The sequence below is a fragment of the Nyctibius grandis genome, chromosome 2 (assembly GCF_013368605.1).
Source record: "Nyctibius grandis isolate bNycGra1 chromosome 2, bNycGra1.pri, whole genome shotgun sequence".
NCBI lineage: Eukaryota > Metazoa > Chordata > Aves > Nyctibiiformes > Nyctibiidae > Nyctibius > Nyctibius grandis.
In genome coordinates, this window is record NC_090659.1 from 10,836,849 (window position 1) to 10,854,936 (window position 18,088).

The following is an 18,088-nucleotide window of genomic DNA, read 5'->3' on the forward strand; positions in this document are numbered from 1 at the left end:
CCTCTTAGCCAATGTTTGTGTGTTCTACTTTTTCCAATCACAGTCATGGCACTGAATCAGGCAGTACTATGGACAGATATTCAAAAACACTGCCTTTCCATTAATTTTAATTGATCTTTTAATCTACATTTAAATTTGAGTTGAATGAAAATGCATCATTTTGTCATAGACCATGAGAGAAAGGACTCCAGGAGACTGCAGCGCGAAGGTTAGCCTTTAGTCTCCAGAAATTACTTTACAGAAAAGCAATGTCCTTATAAAGATGCAAGAATAAGGCAGAAATTATCTCCCCTTGTCATAAAAATATAGACAGCTTTTGGAAAACAAAGAAAAGGCATCAAATTAATGCTCAAACCTCTATAACGTGAGCCTGAACCTCTCTACCTGTCATTTGTGATGAATATGCTCCTGTGAAAAGCCATATTATTCAGAATTAGACATCTTTTCAAACTTTCATGGTGCAGGCAGGTCTCTAAGGGAACAGTAAAAGTAGACCTCTGCATAAAACAACAGTTTTAATGGCAAAAATTCATCAAAGTCTGTCAGGAGATATTTAATGAGTCAGTTAAGATAAGGAATAATGACGCCGGGGAATGCAACAATCTCTTAGTATAAGAGGAAATCTGTTGTTTTCTCCACTAACGTTAAAGGATGCAAACTGCCTTCTATCCACAATGGGATGAAGAGGGATATCAACAGGATTCCTGACATATGAAAAGGATCGAGTAATGTAAACTTCAAGGCAGGATAACTTTCAAACCCAAATTTTGAAATGGAAAGCATCAAGACAGATCATGGAGTGCTTTGCTTTTCCTTTCCTGAAAATCCTACCTACATTTTTACGTGTCTCTTTTCACATCCAACCATACTGAGAAATTCTTAGAACACAGTTCTGAGGTGATAAAATATCTTGGTGCCTTATTATTGCCACAGGGACCAAAGGGCTACACGTTGCAGCTGTTCTAAACCAACAGCACTCCACTAAGTTCAAGGCAACTGTGTTGATTTAATTGAGCTAAGGACACATCCCCACACTAGCTGCCTAAGATAATACTGAAGACTGGGACTGAGGTGAGAATTGAGCCTGATTTTTCTGTACTCCAGTTCAATGCTTTAATCACAAACCTTTGTGGTTTTTTTTGCAGTCCTAACTTAGCTCTAGTGAAACAAGAAGCTTGCTTTCTCACCAACCCTGTTCTAAGCTGGTTTGTACCATGTTTGTATTATTAAGGAAGCTCCAGAAAGCAAGCAAAAGGCAAACTACACTTCGATGCCTTTTTAATACCATAGAGAATTGCATAGAGACCCTTTTTGCATTGTATTTTCTGTAGAAACTTGTCTGTTTACTTGTATGAATTATTTGATCTCATACACCTTTATTCAGACTACTTTAAAAATACTTTTGACAGGAAAAAACAATAGGAATTTCTATAGCTCACCATCAGTAACCTCCAGCTGAGCCTTTGCTAAAATGCTTCCAGCAACCGTCAGTGCTTGACAAATGTAGTAGCCTGCATCAGACCGCTGAATGTTGGTAATAGTGAGGTCTCCAGTTGGTGACACTGAATACCTGCTGTTGGGTTGGAGAGGCTGGTTTGGGAAGAGCAGATTCTGCAAAGACAATTCATCTCACATCAATTCAAAACAAAAAACCACCACTTTTCCCTCAGCTAGCGAGACAATGTTTTTTCCTTAAAAGTACTATATATAAACTAGAAGAAAAAGTGTGGTTATGACTTTATGAACACATAGAGCTAGCTTTCCCTGCCTTGGGCAACTTGCAGTTTAAATTAGAAACAGACCTTTGACAGCACACAGTGGTGTGTTCTGGCTGGAGATCTAGGAGAGGAGAAATTTTCCAACAATTTCACTTGAGTGATTTGTATTTGTGACCCATTCATCTTCATTCTGAATTTAATTGTAATACTATACTTAGTTGGCTGTCAAACCAGGAGGACACAATACTACAGTAAACATTAGAAAACTAGCAGAAAGAATTGAATCCTGGAGACTTGAGGGAGCATAGCACTATTGTTTGACTGTGAATATGTTCTGCGCAAAGGACAAAGTAAGAGCATGGCACAGAAGGAAAGCTGTGAGGAAGATACAAACAGGTCATAAAGTAGGAGAAGCTGGCAGAGCATGAGATCTTAAAGGAGAAGCAAAAGGAAATTAAAACTGAGGTATACCAAAGGAGAAAAGCAGCATGGAGCCTCAAGGGTGAAGAGAAAGGGTATAAATCTGATGTGGAAATCATCAGAGACAAAAAATAATTTCATGTAGGGTAAGACATCAGTTAGCACAAAACAGGAATATTAGCTTTTGCCTTTGGGCTGGATTGGAGAAAAGAGAGATGTCAATAAGAGTAACTGGAATGGATGTAGCAGTCATTGCATATGATGAAAGACTGAATGAATCAATAATACAGAAAAGGATGGAAAAGCTTTTAGTGGTGAGGGCTGTATTTTCAAGGAAAAAGTTATACCATTTGGCACAGCTCTTGATGTGAATGAAAAAGAACAGGAAAAGGGAGGCAATGTGAACAGAACGGTCAGCAGCATTGCCCAATGAGACAGAAAGGGGAGTAGATTAAACAATAATTAAACAATAGTAATTCCAGTCTGGCTTTTATGTCAACTCAACAAGCCTCTCTGAAAAGTACAATTGTTTGTATCAGGAATATCCCAACACACTGTTACCATGCTGTGATAAGCTTTCAGTCTAATGGCTGCAGCTCTGTATAGCTCTGCTGTGCTTTCTAATGATGACTCCCTACTAACTTTTAAGCCTGTCTATGTGGGCTGAAAAGAAAATCTAGAAGTATAGAGTAGGGTATTAAATTAATTTTCTGTAGATCTGCTTCTTCTGCAGTAGACCTTAATGGTTTACAAAATATTATTTGGAACTGACAAGCAACAAAGTTGGATTTTAAAAAATTCTGCTTTGAAGTGAAACTCACACCTTTATCTCTCCGGTTTTGGCAACAAAAGGAGATATGCTTTAAATAAGATCACAGAATGGTAAGGGTTGGAAGGGACCTCTGGAGATCATCTAGTCCAACCCCCTGCCAAAGCAGGTTCCCCTAGAGCAGGTTGCACAGGGTCGGGTTTTGAATATCTCCAGAGAAGGAGACTCTACAACCTCTCTGGGCAGCCTGTTCCAGTGCTCTGTCACCCTCAAAGTAAAGAAGTTTTTCCTCATATTCAGATGGAACTTCCCATGTTTCAGCTTGTGCCCATTGCCACTTGTCCTGTCATTAGGCACCACTGAGAAGAGTCTGGCCCCATCCTCTCAACACCTGCCCTTAAGTACAATCCCTTTTTAAATTTTTTTACAATTTTACTGGTTTCTATTAACTGTCAGGTTGCTCATCTGGGCACAACGGTGGCATGCTGGGTTACAAACAGGGGGACCAGAGTCATCCTTGATATAACACCAATGAATTTATCTTAAGGAAGAATTTAATCTAGAAACTCTAAAGGCTGCACATGCCCTGATCCGGTGCCTTTCATTGGCAGGCGGCTGTTACGCTCTGGGGAAAAGGCTACTGAGCACAAAGGACCAGCTTCTTATGAACAAGTTGGCACAAAAAATTACTCAGGAGGGAACAGCTCCCCTCCCTTCCAGCTGGTTGTGCTCAGAAACACAGGATCAAGAAATGGATTCACAATGAAAAATGCCTACAATTACTGGAGTGGGCTAACGTGACTACATAATATTACTCTGAACACTAACAGTGGTGCTGCAAACCGTTCCTTGAGTAAAAGCAGAAGCAAGCATTGTAAAGCCAAGGAACAACTTATAGCCGGGCACGTAAAGGTGAAAAGTCATGTATGTCCAGTGGACAATGCCTAATTTGGCCAAAATACCATCCTTCAGATTAGCATGATTATATACAGTATGTGGAAACTCACCTATTCTATGGCATCTCATTGCAAAATATGGCAAGTTGTATATCGAGATGGTAACACTAACCTGTGTTACTTCACTGATGGTCAATTAAGATTAACATGAGGGTGTAGTGAATCACATTGAGCTACATTTCAAGGTTTGATTATAAACCATGTAGGTATCAATTTTTATGTTGCATTTATTTGCCAAAAAAGACCATTCTAACCCTCAGGGATCTGGTTCTCAATATGGTAATTAATTTTCCAGGTTTGTAATTAAACAGCTTCAACATGGTACAATCAGTAGGTAATAACATTCAATTAAAGACACAAGATGCATTTTCACCTTAAAATGTTTTTACCCTTGAAGTGATACCAATGGAAGAGGATAAAATAGAGTATTAACACTTTTCAATTACGCTAAATGACTTTAATCCTGCAAATGATGTCCTACTTTAATTAGAAGCTCTTCTCTTTATTACAGCATGATGGATGTCCACTTTATTAGATTCAAGTGTGACACTATAAGCTCACTTTACATAAACATTACCATGTTATTAAAATGCTCTACAAGGAAGGGTTTTGAAATGTTTGCTAGCACATCAGTACTTCCTACTTTAATTTCAATATGCTATTCTACTTTCCCCTTGGAACAATTTTCACCTCAGTGAGACTCACAATACTGTGCTTTTCCAGGGTATGATCCATGAAGGCTAGATCTAAAGTTCTCCAAATAATACACTGAAAGAAACACACTGAAGATTAAGCTTACACTCATACAAGCTTACACTTGTAAAGTAATAGTGTTGTATCTTTGTAAGCCACAAATGCAACAGAGCACAAAATGCTGTCAGCCTTGCTCCTGTCATTCTGGACCAGTTATCTGACCTCATAAGAAGGTGAAGCAGAAGCAGGTGGGACAGAGTGGGAGATCTGTGGTTCAGTTCTTATCTCACGTTTTAACTGAGCTGGTACAGATCATGCCTCCAGATTAGACAAAAAGCACATCTGCACTGCACAGCACAGTGTGGATACTTGAGTTAACTCACATATCACCACGTGGGAAGAAGTAGCACAGGGCTCTGAAAAGGCTAATGTAGCCAATGGAGAAGGGTACATTGTATAGATACATAGACAGATGTAGCCAGGACAGACTTCCATCAGGGAGCTGCAGAAGGCACTGTCTTTGGGCATCCATTTGCCCCTTTTAACCTTTTCTCAGGTACAAAAGAGAATGTGGCACATAGTTTACAGTGTTCAAATTTAACATACTAACATGAACTGCATGCCGTAAGTGAGGAGGACTGACTTCTGCTGTAACATCATGCCAATATAGCAACAGCAGTAAAAAAATGTTATGGCTTGACATTAAAATATTAAACTATAGCAGTTAGTATTGGCTGATGGCAATGTTGATCGCTACATCAGAAATTTTAGTTTCAAAAAATGACAGCAAGCATCAGGGAAATATTTCCAAAACCAGATGGGGAAATTTCCTGAGACAATTTTACTGAAGAAAGCATCTGCGTGTTCAAAACCTATATCTGTATGCACTATGAGAATATGTCAATGCAAATCAGCTTGCTAGATATATATCTGCTTGATCATGTCTAGACAGGTTGTGAACTGTAATTGCTGACTCTGATTAGTTAAAAATTCAGTCATACCTTTTTTATCTACTATGTTTGTCTCACCCACCTGTTTGTTGGGGGCTTCAGAATGAAAAGTCTTTAAGGTACATACTGTTGCTTTCTATAAGTTTATACAGCACCTAGCACAAGTTTCACCAATTTAAATAGCCTTTGAGTTCTTCACAATATTAATATTTAAAAAAAAAACAGCAACAAAAATGTTGGTAGAGAATAGTGATAGTTTAAAAGACAAATTCCTGTGAAAGATTAAAAGAAACTGTGAAAGGTAATTAAATAATTTTCTTAAAAAATTAACAATATAACTATTTAGAAAGGCTTGAAAGTCTTACGGGGTTCTTATATCTTACCTGGCTTCCTTCTTTTTGCCAGAAAACAGCTGGCTGGGGATTTCCTTTAGTTTCACAAGGAAAAGTCACTGTTCGACCCTGGGCTACAATCTGGTCTCTTGGTCTCACCACAAACTGTGGGGGAGCTACAATGTAAGAAAAATCATGGTATAAGTTCAGGATATTTTGCAAGGTGGAGATGAGGAATATTGAAGGAAAGAGACAACGTTATGAAGATTTGGTTTATGCCAGAGGACATAACACCAGAAACATTAATTAGTACAGACAGAACTAATACGTAAACAAAACCAACAGCAACAAAAAGAGCAGCAATATCAGTATGTGATATCCCCAATTTTAAAAAAAAAAAAAAAAAAAAAAAAGGAAAGAAATATTACAACCATACATGCTAGAGTAAACTCTGATGATGACAAATGCTAGGGAGCAGCAGCCAGGTGTTTATGATTCCAGCTCTGCGTGTATTCTACCTTTCGTCTGGGCAGATATCAGCACTCTCATACCCTCTACACTTCAGAGAGCTTGTTGTTGTGCTGGAGCTATCGTGTATTGCAAGGTATGAATTAGGATATACAGACTGCCTTTTTCAGTTTGCCCCTCTAGACTTTTAAAATGATTGAGAAAGGAGAGGAAGGTCTGGATGACAGCAGAAGGACAGAAGTTCAAGAGCTCCCTCAACTTCTCTTAGAGGTAGTGTGGTCAAGAATGGAGTGTGAAGAAGGACTTGTAAAAAAAACAACACAAACTTGGGAGATCCAGATTTCAACTTGTGTAAAGACAAGAGAGAAGCAAGAGTTGAAGAGTTAGTGTGCAGCAGTGAGCAGTGAGTAAGAAGGAATAGGTAATCCAGGAGATCAGGAAGAGACAAGGAAAAGAAACAAGGAGAAAGTGGAGTTAAAACAAGAAAGAAGAACCAGAACTGGCTATGTTTTTTCAGACATAGGGAACCAGGAAGCACAGTCAGAAGTGAACAATTTCTAAAAGAGAGGCGTAATTTGACTTGTCTGGGGTACTGATGGAGAATAGAGAGTCAATAGTTGGTGGGAACAAGAAGGGAGAGAAAAGGCGTTAACGTGCAGGAGGAAAGTGGGGAAGAAGCAGTGTTAGAGGATTTGCAAGAAAAAAATGGACATCAGCAACTATGTTGAGCATGATGTGATAAAGCCAATGACTTTTCTATGGATGACATGCAAACCCTCCAGTCTTGGTTTAACATTGGAATTCACTGGAATTGGATTTATACTCTTTGGCATATCTTAAAAATGTAAGCAGTATCTCCAAATATTCTCATCAAATGACTAGCTAACTTTTGGGGCAGGCTGAAGAAGGGGATTAAATAGTAAAAAAAAAAACCAAAACCCACATTCATTTTTGTTCTGATCTACTATTGGTTTGGTGGTTGTGGAGAAGGATGGGTTAGGAACACTAAGCTTTTAGGTAAACAGAATTTAAGTGTTTTAGAAAACCACATTTTCATCATTATAATTACAAACTATTTAATTAAGCACAGAGAGCAATCAAGACCCAGCTTCCGATTACACCTGCTGACAGCACAGACTCAAATCTGCTAACTGCATAAAAATGTATGCAGATCTGGTTTTTTTGAAATATAGTTTGCAGTTATCTCATGAGGTACTTCCCAAGTCTTTACAGATCAGCAAGACTCTAAAGATCACCAGTTGAATAGCACTGATATAATGCACTCTTAAAACAAGAACTGTACAGCACATAATGAACATGAATCACCATCAGTTTAGAAGGCAGTCAGTGAGGACAACATGAGTCTACCTTCTGCCTCACACTCCTAAACACAGGTTTTGGCATCTCTGGAGAGAGAAGTGTCCACCTCTTCTCCAGGCCTCAGTAGGTGTTAGGCTTCTGAAAGGGCAGGGATGAAGGGCTAGGTGCCCTGCTGCTGCCTGTTTATACCCATATGTTTTGAGGTTTCTGTAAGAGCATAGGTGTTGCTACACATACTCTAGGATCCCAACTCATGTCGTACTATTCCTAAAGCACTGGACTGCAGCAAGTTACTTGTTTTTCCCTCACCTTGTTTTACCTAGCATATCTTTATGCAATCCCTACAGGTGTCAGAAAACGGTAACGTGGTAATCAGTGCATGTGTTTGTTCATTCAGTCACATGGGAAGGGAAAGAGAGAAAGACCTTTAAGTCGTGAATTAAAAACCTCCATTCCTATAGGCATACCTTACACTAAGGTATCTCTACAGTTCTGACCACCCACTTAATAAAGTTCACTGAAGTAGTTCAGTGTTTGCTGCTCAGCCATAGAAGTTCACTGCCCAGGATATTAATATAAAATCAATAGCAACCTCAGGCAGAGTGAAGAGCAGAAAACCTCTAACATCTTCAGGTGTTATATCTGCATTTGACAGGAACTGTGCATGAGTCCTATGCCTATGCTGCACTATGGGTGGCCTCAAGACCATAATCTTTCTATCGTGACGCTAAAAACCTGGTGTCAGGAGATCATTCCATAGATCATACCTAAGCATGATCAATGCCTAAGATCACTTCGTAGGCATGCTTGGTGCACTGGGGGTATGTTATGCAGACAGTGCTCTGAGACAGCTCAACAGAAGGAAGAAGGACATGGCATTTCCATGAGCCTATCTTTCAAATCATGCAACCGAATAAATGCAAGGTAGGTAAGTTTAAGGTTCCTCTGAAACATTCTCACACACACAAGGCTGTACTGTAAGTCAGTAATTCAAAGCTCTGAGCAGATGTAATAGAACTGAACTTGTTGCTGTAGCAGACTTTCCAAGGACTAAATTATGGTAATTTCATAGTCAAGGAACAATGAGAGATAAATGTCCTAGTTTCTACCTAGTTTCTAGTTTTTGACCTACCCCTAACTGTGAACATCTCTCACTTTCCTAAGAGCAGAAAAAGGATCCTTTCTTTTGCAAGGAAAAGAAGTAGTAATTAATGCTGTAGCTCAGTCCAGATAATCTCCATGACATGGATTAACCCTGTTGCTGTGTTCTCTCCCTGCCACTCACCAAGTCCTCTCCAGCATTTGCCATACAAAGTGAACAGAAGATATGTGGCCTCATAGTTACCAGTTTAGACTTTCTAAAGACTCCAGTAAACAATGATGTATGGTTATGCAAGGATGTATTTTCTAGCTTTTCTCTGCAGTCATAATTACTAGAAACTCACTAGAAAAATAAATAAATGAATCAGAGCTTTTATTTAAATATAATCTCTTGATCTCACAAGGAGCTGAATTTTATTGGTCATTATGTTAATTAGAGCACAAAACCAATTCCTTCAGCCAAACTATTTAATATCACAATTTTAAAGAACATTTTGGAAAAATAAAACCTTGTATGTGTTTTTTTTTAATTTATTCGAAGGTGAGGTTCTATAATGAAGGAAACCCCCATTTTGTTTCAGTTTGTTGTCATATTTAACTACAGCTCTGTTTACAGACAGCCTCTGGTAAAAATGACATTGTTTACAGCATTTAAACTATGTTTTCACCATATCAGTTTTATCTATCAACTTCTAGTTGAATAATGCAAATTGAAAACTGAAAGTAACTTCTTGGGCTCTTCGATTTTTCTAAATAGAGAGCTTGTTATCTTCATATATACATGCTGTTTATAAAGATAGATAAATGTTATTACTCCAATTTTGCAGAAAGTTTAACTGAGATCATGACTTGCTCAAAGCGCAGCTTCAGTGGAATGTTGGACAAAACCTAATTCAAGCCATTATTTCTTCTCTCAAAGTAGGTGCATTTTTAAAACATTCTGAAAAGGTACAGTTAGAGAAATAACAGCAGGCTTGATATGCTTCAGCTGTTAAAGTTATGTGGTACTTCAATGCTTAATTCAAGATAAACATAAAAGTCATTAGAAGAATCTGTTGAAAAAAACTGTTATGAAGCAGCAAACTGAGTGTTGTGCCTATCAGACTATTACCCTTTACAGTTTCAGATGTAACATTGCCTGGACTGGAATAAACTGAGTGGAAAAACTCTTGCTTAACTGACTTTTGAAAGTCAAAGACAATGGCTCTAAAAGGAAATATATTGCTTGGATTCCAGGGGACTAGCCAAAAATATGAAAAAAGAACAATTAAGACTAGAGACCTAGTATACTTCTATTGAAACTTTTTTTTTTAGAAATTTAAATAGTACACAGTAAATTAGATTTGATTTCTGGCAAATTATGCTTTGATACTGCATTCAGCGAGCGCTGGCTTCAATCAACGTCACACTAAAGCTCTGTTATGCTAATAGCCGCTTGTGAGGCTGAGCGGGATATGGAAATCAGATGGTTGAACACGAATAGAAAGCATAGGCCATGTACGAGGGGGCTTTGAGATGAGGGGATGGAGGGACCCTAAGGTTAATCACATCATGTTCAGAACTGGTTTTACAGCACAGAACAGTATTCTACTGCAAGAATTAAAATGGAGGTAGAAAAGCATGAGCAGTAGTGAACATTAGTTATGTTGTTCAAAGTGGGAAGAGTGCATTCTGTTGCACTCTTTCTAGATGTCATTTTATGCATGACTGAATGGATATTTTATTCTATTAATAAATGTATATGAAGGTACCCTCTGCTCAAGAGCTTTAGAAAAAAAAAGAAACAAATACTGCAAATTATCTCAAAGAGATTTCTCAGCTCTTCTCCAATCTTAATAGTTAGCAGAATCTCTAATCTGATGGGATGGATTGCATTAATTTCTTTCCCAGTAGGGTTAGGGAATACTAAAGGTTACGCTGAGTCACCAGGAGCTGATAAAGCTGCTTATGTAGAGAAGCTTGACTGAGACAGTGAGTTCACCCCTCCTAGGTGAACTCTGGCCACCTGATAAGAAATGTGGTAGAAGACTCAGAAGGGAAGGGGAAAATTACCACAGAAAAATGTGAATTTATAGCAAAAAGTACACTGATCCCATATTGAGCACTAGCAACATTTTCTTCCAGTTATACAGTTTTCTAAGATGATTTTGTGATTTGTGGTTCACATTGAATTCAGTGATCCTAAGGGAGTTTTATTATCATGACTTGCTCACAGCACCTCCCCCAGCCCAGGTTCCCTGGGGTTCATACATTATATAGCTGTAATTTTTATTAGAAGCAGATATTGTACCAAGTTTTAGTCCAGTATTGCTACCGCAAGCAGAAATGGAATTGTAACCACAGCAACTAATATCAATGGGATTTTGTTGTTGTTTGGGTTTTTTCTAAACATCCTCAATTACCTAAAGCAGCCAAGACCAAACACATTTTAAGTAATCCAAACAATTTTCAGAAAATGAAAAATTTAGTAATCTTTTAATTACATGTACTTAGATAATATGTCCTCATATACCATGGCATATGAGGCTTTATTCAAAGCTCATTGAAGCTTGTACAATTCTGCTATTGGGGTCTGTGGTCTTTGGATAAGACCCGTTAAAAAAAAATATGTTACAGGAAGAGTGACAGCACCAAATTTTAAAGGGCTTAAATTACAGATTTGACAACCTTTAATTGCAACTAATTTCAGTTGATAGTGAACTGCAAATGAAATTCATCATGAAGATTACTTAGGCAAGCTAAAGTGATGAAGATGAGTGCTTCATTTTAAACTGGAATTGTTTATTATCCTTAAACTTATTTCTGTGACTGGTTCAAAGCAGGCAAGGGGAAAGATGCTGAATGTAAATGTTCTAAGCGAACTCAGATAATCCTCACTGAGAGGGCAAAAAATCTTTGAGGAACAAGTAGAAACACACTGGCTGGAAAAGCACCAAGATTCTGTAAGACTCAGTTCTGCTCCTGGCAGGGAAGAAACAGCAGACCAACCTAGTATTCCCATCTACAGTCTTCTTGAGTATTGTACATTTGCAGCAATAAATTATTTTCATAATAATCCTTTGAACAAAGTTACACCTGGTACAATACTCAGTAGCTCTGCCTGGAAGTAAGAGAGTCAGTTAGGTTAACATCACAATCTTCTTTTGTAAAGCCCTCGAAGACTTGAAACTGGGTATCTCAATGGTCCTCTCAAACTCTTACCACAGCTACAATATTCATGTGGTCACTTCAGCTGGTCATCGATACGTGTTGATATTTTAAGAGATGAAACTCAGTTCCAGTCTTACCAAATACAGATCAAGACTTGCCTCTAAGACATTTACACAGAGGATAGCAGAAGACCCCAGAACTCCATCTGAAATACTACGTATTTTGAAAAGGGGGGTAACGCTTTACGTGATCTATGGAGTAGGACTACTTATTTGTGGGATTGCTTTACTGGTTCCAGATACTGACTTAGATGACAGTTGAAGGCAGTACAGGAATTCTTGAAAGAAAATAACGATTCCCCACCTTCGTGTGACATTGGTTAAATTTGTCTAGAAGGTCTGGTAGATATTGGACTTTTGGATGCTTTTGTGATACAAATGTAAAAGAAAACTTGAATACCCTACTTATATACCTTGCTGTAAAAATGTTTGCCCTTTGCACGGCATGAGCTGCCAAAAAAGTGCAGATATAAAAGTCTACGAGTTTTGAAAGACGTTTTGCAAGGCTACAATTGGTGATGGAGTAAATAGAGGAAAACAGAGAATATGTCCAGTCCCAAACACTATAAACCTGGGCTGAGTCAGCAGTTCTTTCCTCAGAAGTTCAGATCTTCTTAATGGGCACAGAAAGTGATGTGTGGTTCTTAGGACACAAAGTTATTAGTGTGCTGTTAGCTATGACTAATGATAAATCAAGGGTGTAGCCTCTGACACAGGAGCCATTACAGAAGCCTGAGAGGATGACTGCTTAGGCTTATTACTAATTCATATATTTCTTATCAGGGATAAACTAATGGAAGTTAAGGACGGTCATTTTCTTTAAAGTGAAAAGACTTCTCAATCTTATGGTGTGCTCTAATGATTAGGCGTGTTCACAGATGGGGAAGGAAGTAACTTTTTAGCACGCTAGTTATGATTGAGTTGCCTGGGAAATGAATTTCCTTTTTTTCTCTGCCATGAGTATCACATTTAGCATAGGAATCTATAGCTATTGCCTAGTTTGTATGAGTGCAGCTGGACTTTGAAACAAATGCACAGATCTCATTTTGTGGACATTTTGTTTTGTCTTTAACTATGTTCTCTTCCTTGTTCATTTAGTGTTCTCTTTCTCCCATGATTTCTTCTTCAGGTGGATAATTCTGCCAATAGAAATGAGGAATGGGAAGTTCTGAGGATAACAAGTGATTCATGAAGCCATTCACTAGACCCATGATATTATTTTAAAATTACACAGGTGGCGGTGACAAAGCAGGTACTTGGTTTAGATTCTTCTGAAAAGCAGCTTCCCATAACCTAGGGGACTATAGGTAATTCATAGCTCAAATACCATCTCTAACATTGACACTGCTTCAAAATGAATTCTCTTATGTCCTGAACCAATAGATCAAATACACAAAATCAGAAACACAAGGGGCAAGCGGGGAGAAGTTTTAGCAGGTTGAATGAAAGGAAGCACTGGGGGAGAGGAATCAGGCTACAATGGGGCAGAGGTAGACAGTAGAGGCAAGTGAGGTCTCAGCAAGTTTGCTACCAGGACCAGTTCTGCTCTAAGTGTCCTTCATGCTTCTCCTGCCTCATGGAAAGTGAGAAAAAAATCCCTTTGGATTTGTTTTGTTTTTGTTTTGTTCGCTGTTTTCAGATGAGCCACGTAAAAACACAACAGTGTGAAAAGATCACACATCAATCATTTGAGAATGCTAAATCTTCCTTCATACCTGGACTAATTGTCCTAATCTTCAATTTAAATTCAGGTTCTGAATTTCACATATAACTACATTTTTATCCTTCAGTTGTTCTGAAACACTGAAGCAGATAATCTCTGAAAGCATGGAAGCATAAGCATTTTTTTCTTTCTTTGCAAGAGGTGAAAGAAGTCTAGAGAATCAATAACAAAAAACGCTAATTGTCCTACATATTTTGACACATAAAATCTCTCTTTTATCCCTGGATGACCTAAAAGAAGTGGGATAAATCTGCATGGTGGAAAAAAGAGATGTGAGATAAACAACAATGAAAAAGCAGGTTTGGTTTATAGTCAAAGTTTTCCTGCCAATTTCAATTAACATAACTGTCAAATCTGCATTTATCATTTTTATAACAGAAGTTGAAGCATAAACCCCCCAAAATACTATCAAGGATTTGTTCTTCCTTCTTCCCTAGGACTACTGTCAATAAAATACAACTCTGTCTCCTACATAGCAGAAAATAAAGGTTTCTACTTTCTGCCCCACCACCACCACCCCCCACCCATTTCCAGTGCTCTGAGTTCAGCAGCAGCACTTTTCCTGACCCCCTCCTCCTCTCTGTTTTACAATACATCTAAATATTAAGTTTAAATATCTGGTCTGAATTCCATCTCAACATTAGACTGTAGCCTGCTCTCCTTTAATCATACATCTCTATTTTATTGTACCTTGTCCAATCATCTCTTTTAAGTGGCCCCTGCACCTTACAGATGCTCCCTTCTAGAAAGTTCTTCACTTACTTTTGATGCATATAAAGAAAGGTAGCACTGATTTTGTCTGCCCAATAACTTATATTACCCAGGACTTTCTCTACTCTAGACAATGCTTTTTCATTTTTTTCTTTCTCCTCAAGTGTCTGAGATTCAGGATATACCTTTTGCTCAGATCAGATAGAAAATATGTGCTTTTTTAAAAGTTTAACACTTTAGCCCACTTACTAATGTAAACTGTACCATTAGGGGATGGCTCATGCTACTACACCTTCTGTGAGTTTAGCAAACAAAACAAATTACACCAACAAAAAGACATGTAATCTGTCATGATTCCTTTTGTCATGGGAGATAGCAGGAGAGTTTGCTGGTAATACTTTTAAAAAAGAAAAGCATATCCCTTGCTGATAGATATAGTAAGATTTAATCAAAATAATGAGTGCAATCTGGTTATCTCCTTCAAAAAAAACCAAATTCACATGCTAAAAAGAAGATCCAAGGAGACGATGAGAAGAGTAAAGAGCCTAGATAGGCTAACAGGCTACATCTATAGTGAGAAAGATGACAAGTTCCAGGTTCGTTTTCTCTTGAGAATAAAAAAAGGCTGAGAGGAGATACTCTGCTCAATTTGGGCCACTATTAAGTGAAGAGAGGAAAACAACTGAGGAAGAAAAAAGACTGTTTATGCTGATTGACAATGCCAGCATTCAAGGAATGGGACATACAGTGTTGTTGCTGTTGATCATGATCATGATACTGAGATCATACCCAAACTGTAATATGGCTAGCAGCAATTGAGCAAAGAAGGTAAAGGGAAAAGTGAATGGATTCATGTTTTGATTTCCATGTTCCTCATGAAGGAAAAGCAAATGATTTCTCCTTTTAGAAAAAGGAAGGGAAAAGTTTGGGGGGAGCAACACATTAAAAGACTTTTTCATACACTAATCTTCAAAGACTTATGGAGAGACTCAGAATCCACTGAAGTAAGAAAACAATTTCCACTGATTTGAGCATGCTTCGGGAAAGTTAAAAAAGATTTACACATTGAACTTCTTAAAACTTTCCCAAGCTAGAGTTCAGCAATTAAAAAAACAAGAAAAAAAAGAGGCGCTTGATCACTTCCTGCACTTGCTGTAACTGGATTTTCTCCAAGAGAAACAGTATGAGTACTGGCACATACTGGGTACCATAGTGGAATGAGCCAGAATGTCACAGTATGACGTGCTAAAACGTCAAGTACATACACCGCCGTCTTTCACATTTATCATTGAAGAAGAATCCTCTGTCAGATCTTCTGTGTTTCTGTTCCGACCACTATCTCGCATACTCAAGAAGACTTGGAGCAGCTGGAAGTGAAGCCAAATTTTGTGTGCCAGCACTTAAATGCTTGGTGGTTAATGTGCTCGGTGTCCACTTGCAGAGAGACTCTGGCCCATATATTGCAAACGTTGGATTTCTATGATATCTGAAGTCATTATAGGATTCAAGTTTAAGTTCAGCTAGCAGTCTTTTGCCAAAGTAGAAATGCTAAAGACTTCAGGATTTTTAGACTGGTCTTTAAAAGGCTAAGAAATGTCAGAACAAGTCAGCTCCACATTTTAATCTCTTACTGGTATACAAAGAAATCTGAATTTCATTCTATGGCAACCTTTTCTCTTTAATCTGAAGAATTTGCCTATTTTTAGACAAGAATGATGCATTATTCTTTCACTTAAGGAAGAAACAAATCCAAAAAACCTAATGTCCACTGGTGTCCTTACCCTGTTCTAAAAATTTCTATAGCAGCAGGCAGACAGGCAGCATACCACACTTTGATATACATTTGAGATTTCTGCCACTGAAAGATGCCACTGTAGTGTCAAGCATGATCTCATCTCTTCTGTCACACACCAGTCACCATTACTGGTATTTTATAAATCCTCAGTGTCTCAAGTGAAGGTGATATATTCATGAATATGGCAAAAATAAAAGCATTCATCCTATATAGACTTTCCCTTCAAGAGTCAGAATGGCAAAGAATAAAGATAGTTTTTTCTCACTTACCAATCTGAACCATCTGAACAATATAATCTCTAGTCACAACTCCTAATACAACTTTGTTTAAAATACAGCCCTTTCTATTTTATGTTTTATGCTGCACTGCTCTTAATAGACCATTAAGTCATGCCAGGCTGATTTATGTCATGAAAACTTCCCAGAGCAGAGTGAAATGCATCATACAGTCACATTGCACTTAAATGTGAATAGATTCTATTTAATTAATATGAAATTTGGAAAATTCATGCTATCTTATCCGTTTCTCTCTTCTTCAACATGGTAGGGAAGTGAAGTTTTTGTAACTTGGTTGCTCTCCCTTTACTTCGTTAGTTAATTCCAAATACTTAATTTCTATCCAGGTGGCAAAAGTATTTAGCTATTTGCTGCATGTTACTTCTTTCTGGGAAGATGAGTCACAACATATGACAATAAATTAAGTAGATAACTTTCTGCAAGGCAACTGGAATGCAAAGAACTGTATTTTCACTGGGATGTAGTTGAAATTAATTTGGAAACTGAGTATTCTGTCATCTGAATTACTTTCTGAATGATTAGTAAAAAGGTAACTGAAACATCAGACAGATCTTCATAGTTCATCTATTTGAACTTTAGGTCTTCCATCTCAATGCGGTAGAGCAACTGCTTTTGGAAAGAGGGTCAGTGTTACCTTCATTGGGACTATATGAAACTTTTGGGCTCCTCCCTACTTTTGTGCTTCTTTTAGCAGCTATTCTCCTGCCCAGCTGCCATAAGTAATACAGCAGAATGTGAACGTGAGAAAATACTAACCTGGTCATCTGGAAAATGGATCTACTGAGTGAAAAGATAGAGATGGTCTAAATACGGATAAATATCTTATTTCCTAAACCCATCTGTTGTAAATCCTGACGAAAATCTTTTCAAAAGGTTATAAATAAGAGAACATCTATTTTAGAAACAGGCAACACATGTATTCCTAGCAGCATATCCAAACATGATGAGTAATCTGGCACAGAGCTGTTAAATTCACCAGCTGCCATCCACCTTGGGCAGAACGATACTTCATTTTGTTTATGTAGCATATACCATATGTTAATAACTGCTTGAACCAAACATGGTCATTGGTAATCTCACTCCTAAATTTTCTACACAAGCTGGAATTTAAATAAAAATATCACAATGAACAGAATATAAATATTTGAAACAGGCAAAAACTGAATAGAAAACGAAAATTATTCTGTTTGCAACAAGAATTGCAATCCTGGAACATTAAAAATACTTTTGTCTATTCTTCAGTGACAAGCCATTGAAAGAAAATGGTTTGCTCTTGTTTAAAACCCAATAAAGACAAAACATGTCTGCTTTGAATTGGAGGTAGTGATGAAAGGTAGAGGTACCTAGATAATTCTCAGGTGTCATGAAAGAATATAAACTTTTAAACTGTTCGCCTGCAGTTTAACATATACATAAATATATAAATATACTTCTGTTAAAATGTCACCCTCCTAGAGAGCTGTGAGCTTAATAACATTAAGTAGTGTTTGCTTTAGCTTCCTTTCTGTAAGGAGAGGTATTTTTGCTCTGCACTCCAGTTAACTTCCTGAACAAAAAAGTGCTACAAGATTTGACTCACCATTCTTGTAAAATGACAATTTTAACAGAAGATCACTTGGGCTTCTTG

The 18,088-nt window shown here is 37.7% G+C and overlaps 1 protein-coding gene across 1 annotated transcript in view; it reads right to left on the reverse strand.

Moving 5' to 3' along the window:
* ROBO2 (roundabout guidance receptor 2) overlaps window positions 1–18,088 on the reverse strand; it is a 423,078-nt gene that overhangs the window by 96,606 nt on the left and 308,384 nt on the right. Inside the window, exons 8-9 of the mRNA XM_068421342.1 lie at window positions 5,890–6,014; window positions 1,440–1,611 (exon numbers count right to left, since the gene is read on the reverse strand). Of these exons, the coding sequence (XP_068277443.1) occupies window positions 1,440–1,611; window positions 5,890–6,014 (297 nt within the window). The remainder of the gene's footprint in view (window positions 1–1,439; window positions 1,612–5,889; window positions 6,015–18,088) is intronic.